The 20318-nt window shown below is 30.6% G+C and overlaps 1 protein-coding gene across 1 annotated transcript in view; it reads left to right on the forward strand.

Moving 5' to 3' along the window:
• Positions 1–20318, forward strand: part of LOC113511544 (cAMP-specific 3',5'-cyclic phosphodiesterase) — a 547503-nt gene that overhangs the window by 52844 nt on the left and 474341 nt on the right. The window contains exons 2-3 of the mRNA XM_052897791.1: positions 3780–4200; positions 13198–13366. Of these exons, the coding sequence (XP_052753751.1) occupies positions 4026–4200; positions 13198–13366 (344 nt within the window). The 5' untranslated portion in view covers positions 3780–4025. The remainder of the gene's footprint in view (positions 1–3779; positions 4201–13197; positions 13367–20318) is intronic.

Consider the following 20318-nt stretch of genomic DNA (forward strand, 5'->3'; position numbering starts at 1 on the left):
TATTTTATTGAGTTTTAAAATGAGATGAGCTCTGAATTTGAGGGCATATCCGATCAAAGTAATAAACTTTATTGCGTGTTGTTATAGCCGATCGATAGGGTCGGTTGGGGTAAGGTGCGAAAATATTTGACTTTGTTCAGGTTAACCTACAACAATCTGCTTTTACCAAACAAATGCTTGTCACTATTGAAACAAACTGTGTCGTTCTGTCTTTCTATTACATTCCACTATTTTATTTAGAAGCCGGCTTACAAGTTGTTACATATATAAGGATAAATGCCCCAAGCACCTCAATCTGTACGAAAACTAAGCGTGCCGCTGCTAAACTATTTCTCGTGAAGTTACAGTTTCTATTTATTGATCTCCGTTCTTGGTTTTTTGTTTGAAAATACCATCTAATGCCTTGTCAACAGTATGATGTAAGTTATTCTATCTCATCTTTTGTACTGATGTATTTTAAACATTGTTACATTCTGCATGTATAACAACATATTAATGATGAAGAAGAGTGGTGCCATAGTATATTCTAACTTGATATTATACAAATGCATATATATTTTCTATTAATTATACACTTTCTAGTTGAGAAATAAGTTATATATTTGCCCTATGGCAAGTCTATACTAATAATAAAAACAAAAGATTTGATTCTTTGTATGTGTATTTATAATGGATAAACTCAAAAACTGTTTAACCGATTTTAAACATTCTTTCACCTATAGAAACATTATCAACGAGTAATATAGGTTGTATTTTATTAAAAAAATCGTACGTAGTCGGGGTAAATCGTTAGTATAACTAAATTTTCTTTTCCATACGTTTTCCATTTGTCAGTATTTTTTATACAGAATTTTTTTATCTCTTTTTGGGAGACATAATTTAATATAAAGGTAAAATTAATTCAAATCGAGGGTTAATTAAGTTCCGTGTACGTACCTACATTGTGTATGATAGTGATAGTAAAAGTGTAAAAAAAAATTTATGTTTTATTTATTAGTATTTTCGAGTTTTTCTGATGTATACATTTATATATTTAATTAGTATCACGTAATAAAATATGGTTGCTTACGCTCTTAGAACCTATAAGAAAAAAGAAATACAGCTATAAAAGGTGTAGCATTAAAATAATGAGGTTTAAAGGTAATATAGAGGCGGAGTAAATGAAGGAGCGAGGATAAAATTGTATAAATTAGTATATTTATAGTAATGTAGCTATAAAGCGACTTGATCCGCGTTTTATCAGTAGAAGCAAAATTGTTCATAAAAATTAAATGTTTGATAATTAATAAAGTGCAGAGTATTTTTTCTTATAAATATAAATAATTAATTAATAAAGATTACTTTGTTTTAACTGACTCCATACATGTAATGGCCATTAACGAAAAAAAAAATAGTTTATATTTTATGTTCCACTTGATCTATACTACTACAACAATTTTTATTTAATGTTGGACTAATATCTATTTAATTATAAAATATTGTTAAAATTTATTCAGTCATTATCTGACAAGAATGTTGATTTGGGTTCTATTGCTCTCTTCTTTCGAGCTTTTCGCGAAAAAATCATTATAATTCAATTTTCTTTATCTATTTTAATAAGCACCGCATTCGCATTTCACTGCTCATCATAAAAGTTGGCTGGTAGAATATGCTATTAGCATTATGCCCGCTTTTTGTATTATATTCTGATTTGGTAAATTAAATTATTTAAATAAATAATTAAATAAACGATATAGACTTGAATTATAAAATATATTTATCAGTGAGAGCGACCTCTGAGTAGTTGATGAGTATTTAATTATTTTAATTAAATGATTTCAAATTATTTACGGCATATGTTAGTTGTCTGAAACATGTATTGTTTCATTAGATTTTAATTAAAATTATACTAACTTACTTGGAGTTGGTATCATATATATCTATATGACATTTTATCAGGATAGGATTTTCTGTTATTATGTATTTTATGGTTTACCTGCTTCATCACAGAACATTGTCATGACGTGACCTCGCCCTTATCCTATTGGGGACGGCGTTATGTTTTTGTGATGTTATAAAGTTGTGTCATAAAAAGAAACCACAGGAATTCATCTTCTGAATATAGCTCAGTTACACAGAAGTTTGATATCTAGTTTGAATATGATCGTAACACTACTTTTAGCCGACTTAAAAAAAATGGATTCTACTTTGTTCAGCATGTTTTTATTATTATCACCAACATTTCTTTTTTATTGAATGAATTTTAGAATAGTCCCGTAGACATAATTTACTTATTAAAAAACAAATTATATAATACTGTTGTTTGTAAACAAAAACACTTAGTGTTTATCTAATTATAACTTTATCAATTTTTTTTATATTAATGGGAAATAGTATTATTAATTAATTAATAATAATTATTTTATATTATTATGAATAATATAACAAAATATTTGCTGCTATAAAAAATTGCTGCTGTGTGACATAAGTTTCCTTTTTTATATGATTATAGGTGCACGGCCTACTTCATAGACGGTTGGTGGTAACTGCGTATAATCGAGGGGAAAGGGATTGTTAGTAATAAGGTCTTATAGTCCCATTGCTAGCAATGTATTCTATCAGGTCGACCTCCACGCGGTTACTTTTGGAAAGCACGGTTACTTGGATCACGGTTAATTCTTATCAAATTCATCATGGTGGGCCAACTGACCTGCATTCATTCATACCTCTTATCTCTCACTGGTGCCCCGCCGATGTATATCGATAGCGCGGGCGAGGTTACCATTCCATTTTCACCCATTTAAAAAAACCCGCGTATGAACAAAAATAAATGAATATGAACAAATGAACATGAATAAATTGTATGGTTACTATTATTAATTATCTTGGCTATTCCTTATATTGTATAATGCAAATAAAGTATACTTAACAAGGATTTAAAGTGACTGCCATAAATTTCACTATATCCTTCAGACCTAAGCACATCAATCAGTGGACTACAGTTTTAGTACAAAAGAAATAAAAAAGCAGTGGTTTAGACGAGCCATACCACAAGGACTACATTAATTGACAAAAATTCTTGTAAGTTAAATAGATGAACATTCTTTATGGATTTCAATCAACTTTTGAGGAGATTTTGGTGTATGTTACGCGATTTGTGGCTAATTCTAAATTGGTTTTGATGTTTTTTAATCGAAAGTTGTTACTCCCAATGCCTATGCTGTCGCTAGATCTTCATATAAGTTGAAAAGTCTGACTTTTCTTATTACACAATACGTTTTGTTAAAATGTATAAAATTTCGCACGCTAATTTGTACTTATAAAATTGTTTGTCCTCACAGATTATCAATGCAAATAAAACGATACCAAGCGTGAAAAGTCGCGGTAAATAGTAATTTACTTATAAAAGATTTCTAAAGATAAGAGCGTAGTTCATAAAAAGTATTATAAAATGAACCAATAGTAGTTTTTTGATTAAATATTAATATTTATATATTAGTATTAAGTAAATACTTCTGAATATATTTAGACATTTGATCTTCATAGCATCATGGCATTGATATTAATAAATCTTACTAGTACCGAGTTCGAATCTCGAGGGAGCTTATTCAGGAAACGTAACTTTTATGTACTCGTATTGTTTCGTTTCTGGGTATTCTGATTTGTATCATCAGATTATTGTTATTAAACAACAGAATGCTGTTGTTTCGTTATTAGTTTCTTATAGTAAATGAGGTCGTAGACTGAAAAGTAAGTAGACAGTTTTGTCAAATAATAATAATACTATTTTTTTGTTTCAGATTTAATATTGCTGTTGTAAAGTACATACACAGAGTAAAAATATAATCAAATTATAATTTATAAATACCAGACATGCTTTACGAGAGCACTGTAAACGTTAGGTAGTAGTGCAGTGTATAAACAAACAGAGATCGAGTGCTGTGAAGTATTAAAAAAATGTACGCATTGTATATTTGAAATTGACGCATCACGGTAGAAATATTTTAGTACGTGTGTTAACGTAGATATCGTAGTTCAAAATAGTGATGTCCGAGTGCTTTGTTGAGGAGAGTCGAGATGAAGGCAGTGCCGATGTGTGTGACGTGGACGCTAGTGACAGTGGTGACAGTGGTACGGAACGCCCCCGCCGGGAGATTCTGATCAGTGGACGCGGTCGCCGAGCATGTTCTGAACAGGGACCACATCCTACTTTTCATTTACGTAAGTATATTTTAAATCACAAAATGTTCTAAAATAATGAAGAAAAATATATATTCATGTAAAACATGAATAATTAACCTTACAGAGTTAAAACTACACCCATGCGCCATGATATGCGCGTGATTATTCACAGTGACAAATTCAGGCACGAATCGCCGCTCATTTGTGTAAGTTTAGTTATAGTACGACCAAGAGTGCTATGTGTGAGTGTGCCTGCAGCGGATCGCTTGTATATAGTTTGAGTTCTGTAGAGATATTTCTTATGTGAGTGACATAACTATAATCTCAGATGGGATAGTTTGTTTTCGTTGTGGTGAACTCCATAGCTATTATATATGTTTATGTATAAGATTATACAAACGCATGTTTGAGTACGTTACATACATTCATCACATAGGTCTGCGCTGTATACTGTACTGTAGTGTTTTTGACGCAATGTACATTATAATTAATAGCTGTTCGGGAAAATTTATGCGTATTGTACTTTATTGCGAGTACTTCAGATCAAAAGTTTTGTGAGTTGCTGGATTTTGCAGTTTACTTTGCTTTTACCTGGTTCTTAATATACGTATATATTTACAAGTCTATGAAACCAATGAAGCCAAATGACGTTACTAGCAAAATATACAATTTGAAAACCGAGATTTGTGTGTGTTTGATCAAAGGAAGATATATCTTGTATAAAGTCATCTTTATGGCTACCTATATTCTAATTATGAATTAGTACAGTATTTTTATTATTTATTGATGTTTTAAAAACTTAATATTAATTATGACAGTAAATAGCTTGCTTATATGCCTGCTGTGTTTTAATTTTTAATGTAATCTTTTTGTTATAAAGGTCGGTGAGCAATGGAAGGTTGTAAGCGCTCATAGGTTGAGGTGGCATTTACTATCACGATAATATCCTTGAAAGCTATCTATGCTATAACATATAAATAATCCATGAATCTAAGATCATATAAAATGGTTATAAAGGAAAAATATTTCTTATATTTAATTAATAATGTATGTAATTAACACGTAATTATCACATTTGTAATATATCAGTTTCATAAAAAGGGGTAGAATGGTGACAAAATACATTTAAAACCATTGTTGTTCATATGTACGGGGTGGCAAAACAATAAACGAAAAGTCACGCATGGAACGCTTCAGTAATTTTATTTTAATAGAAAGCTTTATGAAGTTTATTTTAAACAAGGCATGGAGAAACCTTGAGCTGTCTAAAACGTTGAATAAAAATAATTTATCTACTTTAATTATTATACATAAACATGTATAACACTAATGATGAGACGGATTTCGTATACAATAAAAGATTCTTAGAATTAATTTAAAGAAAATACCAAAGTTTCTAGAAAAATTCTTATACTAATATATATGAGTGCTAAAATAAGATTTTTATGAAGTAACTAAAGTACCAAAATATGTATATTATATTATTAGGAAATTTTCAAATTGTGTCTTAATTCAATTAAAAGGTTTAGATGTTATTGTAAAATCTTTATTGTACTGAATTAATTATGTATTGTGTAGAAACGTTAAAATGATATATAAAAGGTGGAATTTATGATAATTTTTTTTTACAAGAGTACCTATATGTAATTTATGGTACAATTTCTTCTTATATTATTTTTAGTGATATTGTTTTGAAATAGTCGGTATTCAGATGTTGCTGTTGTGTAAATTGACTTATAAAAATACAACAACCAAGATTAACGAATTAATAACGTTATGTTGTCGCTAGTGATCATTGGCTATTGATAGAATTTGGAATTTCTTCGTTATATAAATGAGAAAACTTGTAGTCTTCCATAGGATTCTTTACAAAAACTTACTAGAGATAGACTTTGTATAAAAGTTACTCTATCTCACTCGTTGTTAATTCCATAAAAGTGACTGTTCTGTGAGAGTGAAATTACAGGGCGCGGATGCGTAACATCAAATGCATGAGCGGTCCTATGGGTATCATAATGTGTTCTGTAACATTGTGCTGTCCATGTTTACAGGCGACGGCTAACACTTTTCGTCAGGTGGGCCGTCTACTTGTTTACCATTTTAAATATCATAAAAAGTAGAATAGCATTTTTAGTTTAAAGAAAGTCGTCTGCATTACTTTTTTGTCTAATTTATTACTTTATAAACTAAATGGCAACGTTTAAATAAACTACTGAGTCTTTGAAAATAATTGAGTCGTTTATTTAAAAAGTTATACGAAGGTGAAATGGGGACAGTAGGGAGAGATGTACGAAGATCACATCACTCCGGCAGGCACACTTCGACGCTCAAGAGCACTTAGGGGATATAGACAGTCATGTGTATATATTGCATTATACAGAGGATATATTAAATTACGATAGAGGAGTGATACGGTTAAAATTATCCGTGCTATAAATGGTTTGTTTGTTTGTCTGTTCTCTTGGCGTCTTAAAAGATCGACCAGTTTCATGCAATTTGATATACACGTAATATTTGAGGTAGAAAAGAGCATATTTTTCATTTTAGTCTGGTTTTTAATAAATTAAATTTATTCGAGTCACGCATAAGATATTTGGTACGGATATTCGGACGATTAATATAATAATCGTGAGTACAGACTCACAATAAACAAGTTAGTATCTCAGTTATGCTTATACAACTAAACGATAATGGATTAATATAAGTAAGCTTAGTATGTAGAAAACTTGCATTCGAATTCATATGGCCCACGCCGCGGGATATAACTCACAATATTTCTAACTTGTGAGTTTAATAAATTTCAAAGAAAAATGTCATATACGCGTATTTGTTGAAATTTGGATGTGGAGTGTAGTTAATGTAATTTATTTCGCGTAAATAGTAATATACTGTTATTTACGTAAACTGAATCGGCACTTAGAATAATAATTAAAAGGTAAATAATTATCAAATTCATTATAAATCCAGCAATATGGGATAACGATATTAATCAATTTTGATCGTTTGTTGCCACAGCAACATTGGCATAACTAAGTTTTTATTTTAATTATTGTATTATTTCTCTATAAAATGAGATACAACAGCAATGACTTCTGGTACAGTGCCAGAAAATAAAACGAGGATGTAAGTTTGCCTTATACCACGTCTTTTTAGCATTCATTCAAACTAATTTACATGAAAAGAGGTGATAAAAACATTGCTACAAAAATGAATATGCCGTGACTACCATGACTGTATTATCTGTAAACTGTCAGTCAAGCTATGTCCATCACATCAAAAATACAAAAAAAGCAATTGCCTGACAATTTAATAAAATGAACGCAACTACATAATAAAATGAACAACTAAATACCTACTTAAATATATAATATATAGTTTTGTAGATATCATGTATGTATGAGTAATATTAACTTTGCGATTACGATTAAGGTGCACACTGTGGTACATACTTAGCATCTTATCAACACGAATTCGGAAATTTCTTCTTCTAGAAATTCTTTCGATATTTTTGGAGTGAGTTTGCTGATTCCATAATAATCAGTAGGTATGAGTTAGATTTAGGGTCTGATATTGACGTCTTTTATTGATATCCTATCAATAAAAATAACTTGACTTTTTATTAAATTAATTATGTACATTATACATATAGAACGCCAATAAAACTAAAGGATGATATTTTTTTACAACATAAGGGGCAAACGAGCGTGCGGCTCACTTGATGATAAGTGACTGTCGCCGCCTATGATCATCCACAACACCAAAAGCATTGTGAGTGTGCTGCTGGCCTTAAGATATCTGCTCTTTTCTTGAAGGTTATGGTGTCGTATCGGTTCGGAAATACTGCTGCTGAAAGTTGATTCCAAAGAGTGGTTGTGCGTGAAAGAAAGTGCCTTAAAACGCACGGTGGAAGACCGCCACTCGTCCAGATGGTTGGGATGAAAATTTAGTTTGTGGCGGCTTGTACGCTGGTGAAAGTCAGCAGCAGGTACCAATCTGAACAATTCTTCAGAGCACTCCCCATGATAAATTCGGTAGAAGATGCACAGAGATGCAATATCTCTACGCAGTTACAGTGGGTCAAGTTGGACAGTAAGGCGCTGATCATCAATGATTCGAGCCGCCCGACTTTGAATGCGGTCTAACGGAGGGAGCTGGTACTGTGGCGCTCCTGCACATAGATGAGAACATATTCTATATGTGGCCTGACTTGAGCTTTATACAATTTCAAGCGGTGTTATGGCGTGAAATACTGTCTCTATTTAGCATTCCTAACTTTTTGGAAGCTATCTTAGCCTTTTACTCTAGATGATCGCAAAATTGGGCGTCGCAAGATATATCAACGCCAAGGACCCCTAGACTCGACTTGTTATCAATGGTAAGTGAGGAGATACGACAAATGGCGTCTTTTTTGCGGTGAACGCACAGACTTATGTCTTCTTAGGGTTAAATTGGACAATATTGTGTTCACCCCAGATCGAAACTTGATCGAGTGAAGTTTCGATTTTAGACACAAGTCTATTCCGGCACGATATGATGTGATATATCCGCGGTTTTTTTCTTCAAAGTTTGTTAACTAGAATCTGGGATTATGGTGTAAATTGGATAAAATAATGCGTACAGAATTTTGCATTTCGCATTTACCTTGAGGGTTGACTGATTTTATTTTAATTTTAAACACATCTCCAATGTGATGCTAATTTCCATGAAACGAACTAAAACAAGCACTCTTGCAAAATATACTATGCCAAAGTAGTAAGGAATGATTGCTACATGATAAGTAAAATAATTAGTGTTATGCATCAATACCTATGCACAAGTTTATCCGCCATTGTAGAGCACATATAAATTACGATAAAAGTTTACAAATAAGATCTATAGACGTATAATAAGATTTACTTGTGCAAAAAGATCAGCGATTTCAATCGTAACGAATTTAATATGGGACCAAGACGGAAGTGAACCCTATCGATTGTAAAAAGAATATCATCAAAGTAATATAAAAATCGGTTCAGAATATCGTCTATTTTCTATATCTCATACTTGCACATAAATATACAGGAGAACAAGGAACTCCTTACTTTTTGGAAAACAAACAGTCGGAGCTGATTGTGTGAGTGATGATTTGTACTGCTCTATTATTCAAATACAACAACGTGAATGATCCTTTATGACAGGAAATATAGGTAAGATTTTTTTGCAACTTACAATGGCAAACAAACTGACGGCCCACCTGATGGAAAGTGGTAACCGTCGCCTTTAGACATTAGCAGTACCATGGACATAACATATATGTATACATGTATACTGTTTCACCCATGATACCCCCTATGCATTACCATTCTTGAGGACTCAGGAGTTATTCCTCTGTACCCTGTAAATTCACTGCCATATTCCACCCTTCAAACCGAAACAGCTATGCAAATACAACTGATTTACGGTAGAAACACAAATGAGACAGAGGTGCCAAAGCAAACGACTTTTGTAGAAAGTCTCCCTCTTATAAAAGATGATAGTACTCATGCGAATTATATAAAACTCCATTAATAGTAAATATAGGAAATGATTTTAAGAATAATTTCAATAGAGTGAAAGTATTTTGATCGACCTTTAAATATGTTATAAACGATAGTGAACTTTGTAACCACAAAGAAAATACAGAAGGGTATTTTTTAAATTTGCAATTTCGATTTTTTAATTTTGTGGGATATTAATTGAAATTCTGAGATAATATAAAACGGATGACTTATATTTGAACTATTTATAAAGGATATAAAGGATTGTTCGTTATGTGAATCACATGTTTAGGTATATTTGATATGGTACATATATACCTGTGATTGTGGTGTATTATTGCTGTAAATGTTTTTTTTTTTACGTCCCTGTGTACTAGATTTTTATGGAATCTATATAACCGACTTACTCGTTAATCTGTACAAAAATCATCCATTAGTCTAGTATCAGAGACGTTTGTATTGAAATATAATAATATGGAGAATAATATGGAGTGGTATTTTGAGTTTCCCCGAAACCACCGCTGCCAAATCGTCGGCAATGGTAACTTATTTAACAATGTTTTGTAACTGATTACAGCGGTGTCATTGTTGCTTTGTATATTATACTAGAGAGTTCGTAACTTTGAAACTATTATGATTTCATTAAATGTCAGTGTTTGTGATAGATGTGGGAAATATTTTCAGATTATATTTATGCAAATTCTAGTGTTTGAGTTTCATTGAAAGTAAAGTTCGTTAATTTATTTAATTTTAATGCATCATTTAAAAAATATGAAGTACAGTAAATTTTAATGTGAAGTGATACAAAAGGCGGCCTTATCGCTAAGCAATGTTTTCCAGACAACCTTTCGGTTGAGTATATTGAAAAAAAGAGAAATGTTATTCTGAAAGAGTATAAAGCCTAATTCGTGGTTTGGCACTCTATAAGTTGATTTTTGATATCATAATGGTAGAAATCTAGCGTACTACCTGAGAATCGTGGTGGTTAATCGTTAAGAGACCTTTTCACGCCCTTTCGATGAACGGTATACTGTAGGGGAAACTTTATTTGTTTGTAAAGGAAGTGTAAGTAAGAATGATACACTTGATAGTATTATTACTAACTTGACTATACTACTCTTACTATTCGCACAGTTTTATACCATAAAGATACGTACACTTATATACGAGTATAAGGTATATATAAGGTACAATAATAAAATCTGTTAAGACTTATTTGTTGAGAACCATATACATTTTGTCGTGTAATATCTTCGATAATAATATGATATTGCCATTAAAATAATTAGAAATGAGGTTAAGGCCTTCAACATGGTAAACAAACGGGGTGTTTGGTTTAACAAAATGTTTGTGGATGGCATTATATCGACAACGCAAGAACAATATACAAAATTGTTTACAAATGTAGAAGAGTAATGAAGGAATATTTTTAGGACGTTACGAGAATTATATGCTATTTAAGTAATTAAATGCTTATTTATTTATATTTTATTAGTTTTTTCCCTAGTTGCGTACCCTATTCAATTTCATTCAAATCCATTTATTCGTTTAAGTGTGATTCAGTAACAAATGTTACTGAGCAACAAGACGGGATTTTATGGAGAAGATATACTTGTTTTGCAAGGGATACGTAGGCAAAAAGGAATATAGAAAAGATTGAAAATATTATATAATATTCATGACGTCTAAGAAGCAATGATATAAATTTAATGAAAGAAAGGATTAGAAGTAATTTTAATTTAGAGCAAAAAGACTAGACTTGGTCATGTTTAAGCAGTACATAAACAAAACGAATGCTCAGATTTTTAACGCGTTCCAGTTTGTTAAAAAGCTTCTCAGTAGTAGGTACTTCTCAGAGAAAGCATATCTAATTCAAGAGAGATTAATAAGGAGTGCATATCTCTAGAGTCGTTTTATGTATGAAAAAATAATCGAACTTTTCTATTTATGGTGTTTTCAATATTAAGATTTAAAAGTATACGGAACAATTGAGATTGTTCTAACACCAATTCAATAACCCAAATCGCTTTTAAATAATTTTCAATAAAGCTGTGAAAATATTTGCATATATGGCTGTAATAAACGACGCACTCTTGTTTGTGGAAAAATCATGGCAATAGGACTTTTTATTATTATGTAACATTTTAATATTAATGACTAAAAAATTTGTGCGAGTTTATATTTCCTTTCTGCTGTTTTTGCATATTTTGAATTTTTTTAAGTGTAAGTAGAAGCAAGCCCATGATTGTTATTAAAGATTTTTAATATTGATAATGTGATTTGTAAAATAAACGAAATAGTTGTTTTGTTACAGAAACAAAACAACTATTTATGTATGTTTCTTAAGATATGTTTAAGTACCATAGAAAAACAACTTACCGAGTGGGATGGGTATTTTTATATCTATGTTAATTTGGTGTTATTTAACAAAGTTATAGAAAGTGAGTTATATATCATGTTGGCATCAGTCCATTTTATCCAATTTTCAATGGTTAGTTAAAGAATCAGATTGAAATGAAGACATTAATTTAGAGAAATACCACTGGACAAATAACATAACGTTATTTAGTTCTAAATTAAGTAGAGCTTGGATTATAGTTAATAGGTAGCTGATAGACATACTTATATATATTTTCTTTAATATATATAGAGAATACCCATACCGATATAAATAGACAACTCATGAATACCAGTATATGTATTGTGTGGAGATCGAACCTATAATGTTTTAAACCTCTACACCACGAAGGTCGTCAAATATTTGTGTTGAATCTTAGTGTAAATGTATCAAAACAAATACTAGTAACGCAACCGAATCAGAATCCTTGTTCTCCCCTTTAGAGGGCCTCCAACACCATTGTATACATTCAAGGACAGTGGACATGAAGGACCTTTATCTTTTCAACGTCATTCAACCCAGTTTTCACTTCAAATGTATTGAATAAAAAGAAATATCGAGTTAAACTTTAACGAATATAAAATCAAAGTCTACGTGAATACACACAATTCCTGCTAGTAAACTTAACGATGGATTAATAATTTTCCTATCATTCAGAAAAAAAAAGGTACATATTGGTTATACGGATACTGTATTCAAATAATTATTTATTTTCTGTTTTTTAAGTAAAAACTATGATTGACTTATTAAAAATATAAAAAAAAAATATTAATTTCTATAACCTGTGCCTTTATTTTAATACAAATTTTTGTCTGCGACCTCGTCGATATGTTGATTGACCAGAATAAAAAAAACTATATTCTTTTTCATTCTTAATATTACACGTATACCAAATAACATGACGATTGGTCAAGTCATTAAGACAGCAAAAACAACAATAATAAGATGCAAATAAACTTGCTTTCACATTTATAATATGTAATACAGTATATAAGGTTAATATAATAAAAAGACTATAGAATAATCTAGGTTTTACACAACGTATAAAGTGTAATATACTTATAATATTTATATTAAGTAAAACGTACTCGTAAAACTTTAATATTGATTTTAACTTGTGAACAGAACATGGCACATCCCACTTATGGGGCTCGAACAGCGGACGACGTGGTTGGAGTCGCAAGCGTACATCAGCTCCGCAAATGGGCGGCAACTTGCATGGGTCCATGCCAAGGGTAGCGCTTGTGTTACGTTCCCGGCGGAGCTGGCCGGTCGCACCTCAGTCCTATCGAAGGCAAGTATCGAATAACTTCTCCATCGCTTGGAAATAGAATAAATCTTAAATTGATAGGTATTACCTTATTTTATATTTATTGTCTATTCGATATGATTCAGATTTAATGTCAATTCCATTAGAAATGAACCTGTATGTTTCTGAAATCGTTATTGAAAAAGAGAGATACAACATGTATCTATGTTTGAATTGTATATCTATTTAAAAATATTAAAACAAGTCTTGAAAAAATATTTTATTTTTTCAAGACTTGTTTTGAATTATAAAAATATCTATAATGTTGACCTATAGATCTGTTCAGTATATGATTTGTGTCTGTAAAGGTGCTCATTTGATAATTTTAGAATTGATCGTAAACAAGTCAAACCAACTAGGTTTTAGTACAGCATGAAACGCAATTCATCCGCCACATCGCGTTAAATTTGAATCACGCAAACATAAATATCAACGACAGATGATGTTAACAATAGCCAGAAATAGTGGAAACAGCTTAGTTGTTTAGCATATTTTACACGTTTGTTATCACTAACAAAGTTAATCTAAGGCATTTTACCCATAATAAAATAATTTTGAAGAAAATTGGCTATAATTAGAGTGCGTGATATTTAGATATTAAAATAACACAACAACTGATGCCCTCTTTTGTTGAAATTGGATGTTTCATAATAGTACCTATATATGATACTGTAATTGAATTATAATTGTGTTAGTCACCACTAGAGACGTGAAATTACATATGACAGCAATTTGAACCCAGTTTAACATCGCTAAATTATGTTTATATAATTAATTTACTTTGGGTGCGTCGCTTACAGAGCTCTATCGATCACGAACTACAGTATGTACCAATTTAATAAGTACCTAATCAACAACAAATTATGGGCATCTAGAGAATATAAATTTAATATTCTGCATCTAGACAATATAAATTTTATATACACACCTTTCTTAAAAAATTGAGAGCATTTTTGTTACGAATTACTACGTATATGTACGTATGTGAGTTTGTAGCTATCAAGCAGCTTGACGGATTTTGATGCATGATCCCTCCTTTTATCGCGAGTCTATATGGCTGTATGACGCCAAATAAAAAGCAAAATGGCGGCCAATAAAAAGAAAAATTCGTAACAGGAAATAAAATATTCAAAAGACCCTCTTGTGTGGTACCGTCTTGAAGAGTTCAAATTATATTTTATATATCAAAACAATTTTATAACACGCTTTCGTGTTTCGTAAAGTTAAACGCAAACATGTTTTTGTAGTAAATATTTTCACAATGGTTTGTTTACTAATTTTGTATAATAATTTTCAATACAAGTAATTGTAAATTTAGGAATTATTTTCTAAAAACATTGCTGAAAAGCATGAGTCATCTAATGATAGGTTTATGCGCTCATCATTGTATGTAATTTTTATTTTATACACAGCTTTAACCTGCGCCTTCATCGCTCAATTTCATTCCCTTCGAAACCACCTCTAGATCAAATACATTTTCATTAAAATAGGTTCAGATGTTTACCAATGAAAACTACAAGTATGTTAACGGAGAGATAGTGTTATTTTCAAAACTTAAATGCTTATTTATATGATGAAGTATACATTTTATTCTATAAATATATTAGCAACCCGCTTCAGATTATATCGGAGGTAATATTTAAGGGTTCGGTTTTTTTTATGTAGTTATCAAACTTAGCTATTACTTTTAGTTTAAAACTTTTCTTCAAAGCTAAGTGAAAAGGGATTGAAAGTTTGTTTGGAAATTTGTCAATTATGAAGTTGGATATATTTACGTCCTCACGATATTTAGGTTCGATATATTGATATGGGCTAATATCGAGTATAATCTTTTAAAGTCGTAAGTATTATTATATATTATCCATTTGACATCCTGAATCTGATCTCATTTGTCATAACTTCTAAGCTAACTGACACCAAATAGTTTGTCAATTTTGAAACTAATATTGAATATGCTCGACAAAATAAAGTAAGCGTGGTAATTATTTTTAAGTACATGATAATGGAATAGTAACTCCGCCTACGCTATTGGTATGCGTTACCGGGGCACTAGTGAGAGATGATAAGGAAAAAGCAGGTCAGTTGGCCCATCGTGACGAAATCAACAATAAATTAAACACGATGATTTCTAGGAGGAACCACGTGGAGGTCGACCTGATAGTGGGTATTGCTAGCAATATGATTGCTAATTAATACTAACAATCCCTTTTCTTCTTTATGGAAACTATTGGAAAAATTCCCTTTATGGTGGAGGCCTATGTTCAGCAATGGACAGTTAATAAGGATGGATGGATGATATATAGTAATCAAGTGTTATTTATACATTCACCTATTTATTTCACACAGTTGATTATCACGCCTGGGACCACAGTCGTGAGCATATTTGTTTACTTTTTATTACTAAATAATAAGAAGCCCAACTTCAGTTTAAGAGTTTATCTTGTCATACATGTTTTATTAAACAGCAGATATATAAGAGTAATTGCATAGATACGTACATAACCATTTAATAAAACGGGGTATGCACGTTCCGGTATAAATTTAATGCCACCATTTTTCATCATCATAGCGGTATTTAGTATCCGAATAATGCTTATGAAGACAATACAATCTCGGAATTTAGAGAAATTAAAGTTTTATGATTGATATAGATTATCAAATCTACTTTGGAAATATCAGATTTATTCACTATTTACTTGGCGTGGGCACAAAAATCTACATTTCATTTGCAAAGCTCTATCTACCCACCTAATAAATCGAGGAAGATTTTCTTTGAGTGCTAAGAAAGAAATAGGCCATTTCGACAGATCGCCCAAAGGTTTTATTATCACCAATAATGATTGATTGCCGATTCATTCTGTATTTCCATCTGTCGTATATTAAGAATGAAATTATAGTACGTAATAAGAAACTCGCCAATAGATTGATTGGAAAGTAATTGTGTTACTACATTGGTGTGGTTTCTTTGGTTCAGGGGTTTATGTAGATGTCAGATTCAGTTAAAGGAGAAATAATATATAGAGTAGGAAGGAACTATCGTTTGATGATGGCAGTTCCTTTAATATAAGGAATATTGATTCTCTTTGTTAGTTACATAATTTTCTATTGTAGGTAGATACATACATTTAATAACTGCGTTTTTATTGTGGTAAAAAACAAAACAATTTAACTATGCCTTCAAAGTTTTATGCTTTCATTTAAAAGTTTTTTATATTAGGTATACAATGTCATAATTATTAATAAAAAATAATTAAAATGTATTAAATTTTCAAAATTTAAAATTTTAAGTGAAATGACATAATGAGACGAATCTTATATTGTTAAAAAATATGTGTATCTCAAAGTGTCAAAACATGTTTTTTGGTTTTCATTGATCAGTTAATGTTAAATAAATGTAGATTTCTCAAATAAGAACGGTTTTGAGTTATTTATTCGTACCTATATTATTTCTAGTTTGTTTTTTTTTTAATTAAGTGGTGCCGATTCGCCTACGCGAATGTCACATATATCATCTAACATGCCAGTAAATGCCAGTTTGCAAGGTTTGTTATCTGAGAATCTATCATTCCCATGGGCTCCTTGGGGTTTGTTACAAGGTCGTTGCCTCTGCAGCTTACTGTATGCGATCTAGTTAGTAAATGAGGTTATACAACTCTATTATAATAATATCGTTCTTAAGCAGTTTTTGATGATACTGGAAATGAACTTGAATGAACGAATAAAAACTCTTTATTATTTTGTTCATACCATGATACAATTATGTATGTTAACAATGTGTACATAAAAAATTTAAATTGCAAAAAGCTAGATAAAGAGGAAACAATGGGTGGTCTTATTGTTAAAAAGCGATCTCTTTCAGGCAATCTTAGGATGAGAGGAATAACTAGATTTTCGTCTGGTCAAGGCGTAATAATAATATTAACTTGGTTTAGTTTACTTCTTAATATAATTGATTTTTTTTTTGCTTATGTATAAATTAGAAAATCAATTTTCATTACATTCAATAATAATTTACACAATTACACAAATAGATCGGCGTACATACCCACAAAACAAGGCGTACCTGTGCCCCACAGATAGGCGCTATTGTTGCTTCAATGAATTGTCTACACGATTAGGGTTGCTACGCGATCTCTGCACAATACGTACCAGATTGAATGGTGAAAACTACGCCTATGTTCCTTAATAATAGAAGCTTACGCTATGTGTAGTGAGACAGTATTTCAAGTTGGCTCTACCTATATCCTGATAATGCACGGTTGTTAAGTGATCGTTGGTTCCTATCGTAACGTCATATTTAATACTTGTTCTGTATGTACTGTACTGTCGAAATCACAAACGCTAAATCCTGGTTTGCGGTACAGTCAGGATAGTAGCTACTTTTTTTTTTACGTATTGTTAAAATGATATTCAATTTTATTTTGGATTAATAGAAAAAAAACAACTTACTGACAGTTTATCTGATAGAAAGTCATATTACTTATAAATATGAACACTACGTGCATGTAGTTTACATATTCAAATAAAAAATAAAAAAAATAATAAAAAAATTTTAAACAAAATTTACTAGTAAAGTAAATACTAAGTATCTAGTTTACATTATGAAAATCTATTATTAACTTTTGACGGCTGTTTTATTAATTATAATTTAGGACAATAACTAAGCATTAAAACTACAACGAACTTAATACTTAAAGGTGAATTTGAATAATTTACAGTCCGAACCGAAGTATTAAATGACAAAAAAGAAATAGGTCTTCAATTTATCCATATTTCCTTAAATTTATTAATTTTCTCTATATTATTCTTATATCTTTAATATTTTAGTCGTTAAGTACGAAACGTTTTTTATACAACCGAAAGAGATACTTGGATAGATTTCAATTTAATTTGAATGTAAAGGTCTGTAGAAGTTTTAGTTTTTCGAAGTAGTACGGAAAGATACCAGTTACTTATGCAGTATCAGTTTTTATACTATCAATTATATTTGTAACTTATTAGTATATAAGAGGCCAAAGTTCGGTCCTGTTATTAATCAAAATGTTTCAACGTTACAGTAACAAATTAATTAATTTTTTTTAAGGAATATCTAAAGACTATTAATAGACAATTTCCTGCGTGATTACATATGTTACTTTTACTTATCTTGCTTGCCGTATCCATTTACTTATATTTTACGTTTTAAACAAACGTAAAATTTGAATTTGAGTGACCATATTTCGTCTTTATGTATTTTTAAGTAAAGGAAAAGCATCTTATCTCCTGCTACTCTGGTAAAATTTGGAACTAAATGACGAGTTATGTTTAGAATGGAGGATCTCGTGTCCACAAGCAAAGTTTGCTTTACAACAGATATTTTTACTTTGAAAAGAAAAAGGATAGGTTCAATCGTTTCAGGTTAATCGTAAAGTAAAAATCGTTAATATTTGATTAATTCAGTAGAAACCTATATCGATTGCAAAAATAATAGTAATATGTAGTTTGGGACTGGTAATATACTCGTAATTACGTAACATACGAACTGAGAATCTCTTGGACGTCGCTAAAAAATCCGTTAATAAAAAATATTTATTTGCTTAGGGCTTTTAATTACCCGTCTATAAGGTGTTTAAATTAGAAAAGTACGGTAGTCTGGCTTTTAGGATGAAATATCCAGCTATAAATACAGTTTTCTATTTTTGGATCTGACAACCCTAACCTCGGGGCCTGGATCGGGTCGGGTAGGAGTAACGTGTTAACGCGTCATAACACTCCTATTATATTTCCAAATTGTTTGCTTCTATTATGTTCCGAATGGATGCGAGATTTCTATCTCAATTATTTCGAATGCAATATATTTATCAGTGTTCTATTTGAATGTAGCCCGATAGCATCTAGTAAGAAAAGCTGGTGACTATTGTGCGAACAAAAAGTTTTTCAATAAGAGCGTCGCGCGAAGAAAAGTTGTTAATAGGTTTTCGAGACTAGGAAGTATTAATTAATTTCTAATTTTGGATTCATGGACATACTCGTATTATATTCTACACTACCTACGCAGCAACAAAACAAAATGAAACATACAAAAGAGATCTACATTGTTGTTTTCTTGTAAAAATATAGATTTGGTATAGAGATGTTCCGCCAGATGGTATTTCTTTTTACCTTATATTTATTTTTATATTATGATATAAATAATGAATAATATTTAAATTATAGATATACGATTTTTTTATTTTATTTTATTTTATTAGAAAATAATAACATCTAATTATTGCATTTTCAGTAATAGCCTACTTAGAATCGTATGAACGGTTTCTAAGGAAACATGATTATTCTCGTATTTCACGTTAGAGTTACAGCTGAGGTAAAAACAGAAGGATTTCAATTTCGGCTTAAAAGGTATTGATTGAGTCCGTGACCTGATAAACAAAGTCATTATGTATTGTTGAGTACAAAGATACTGTATTTAGTTATCACATTAATATTTAATACGTTTGAACATAACCTTTCTTGTAAAATTACTAATAATAGATACCTATTGTAAAACATATAATACATTTCCAGTTAAGGTCTTTATGACAAATAATAAATATTAACGTACCAGGCATTTGGGGTATTTAACTATTAGTAATACACCCATAGCTGAGTTAAAACTAGTAAGTAAGCAAGCTAAGTTTAATAATAATTAATGAAAGTCTAAACAAATATATAATTTGCCCGATAATAAAACAGTATGCTGATGTTCCTTAGATATATTATAACTTTACATAGAGTGTCTCCATATAAATGCTTCATTAAAAACAGATTAACATTTTTTTTTTATTTATGTGTGCGTGAGTACTAAGTAGGGTTATCATTATGTACATTTTTATTCAGTATATAGAAGAAATTATATTGTAAGGTTTAATCGAAAAATAAAAACGATACAAAATTCTTACGAATATGTTTGAAAGATCGA

Source organism: Galleria mellonella, unplaced genomic scaffold, assembly GCF_026898425.1.
Source record: "Galleria mellonella isolate WM207_F2 unplaced genomic scaffold, CSIRO_AGI_GalMel_v1 utg117, whole genome shotgun sequence".
Classification (NCBI taxonomy): Eukaryota; Metazoa; Arthropoda; class Insecta; order Lepidoptera; family Pyralidae; genus Galleria; species Galleria mellonella.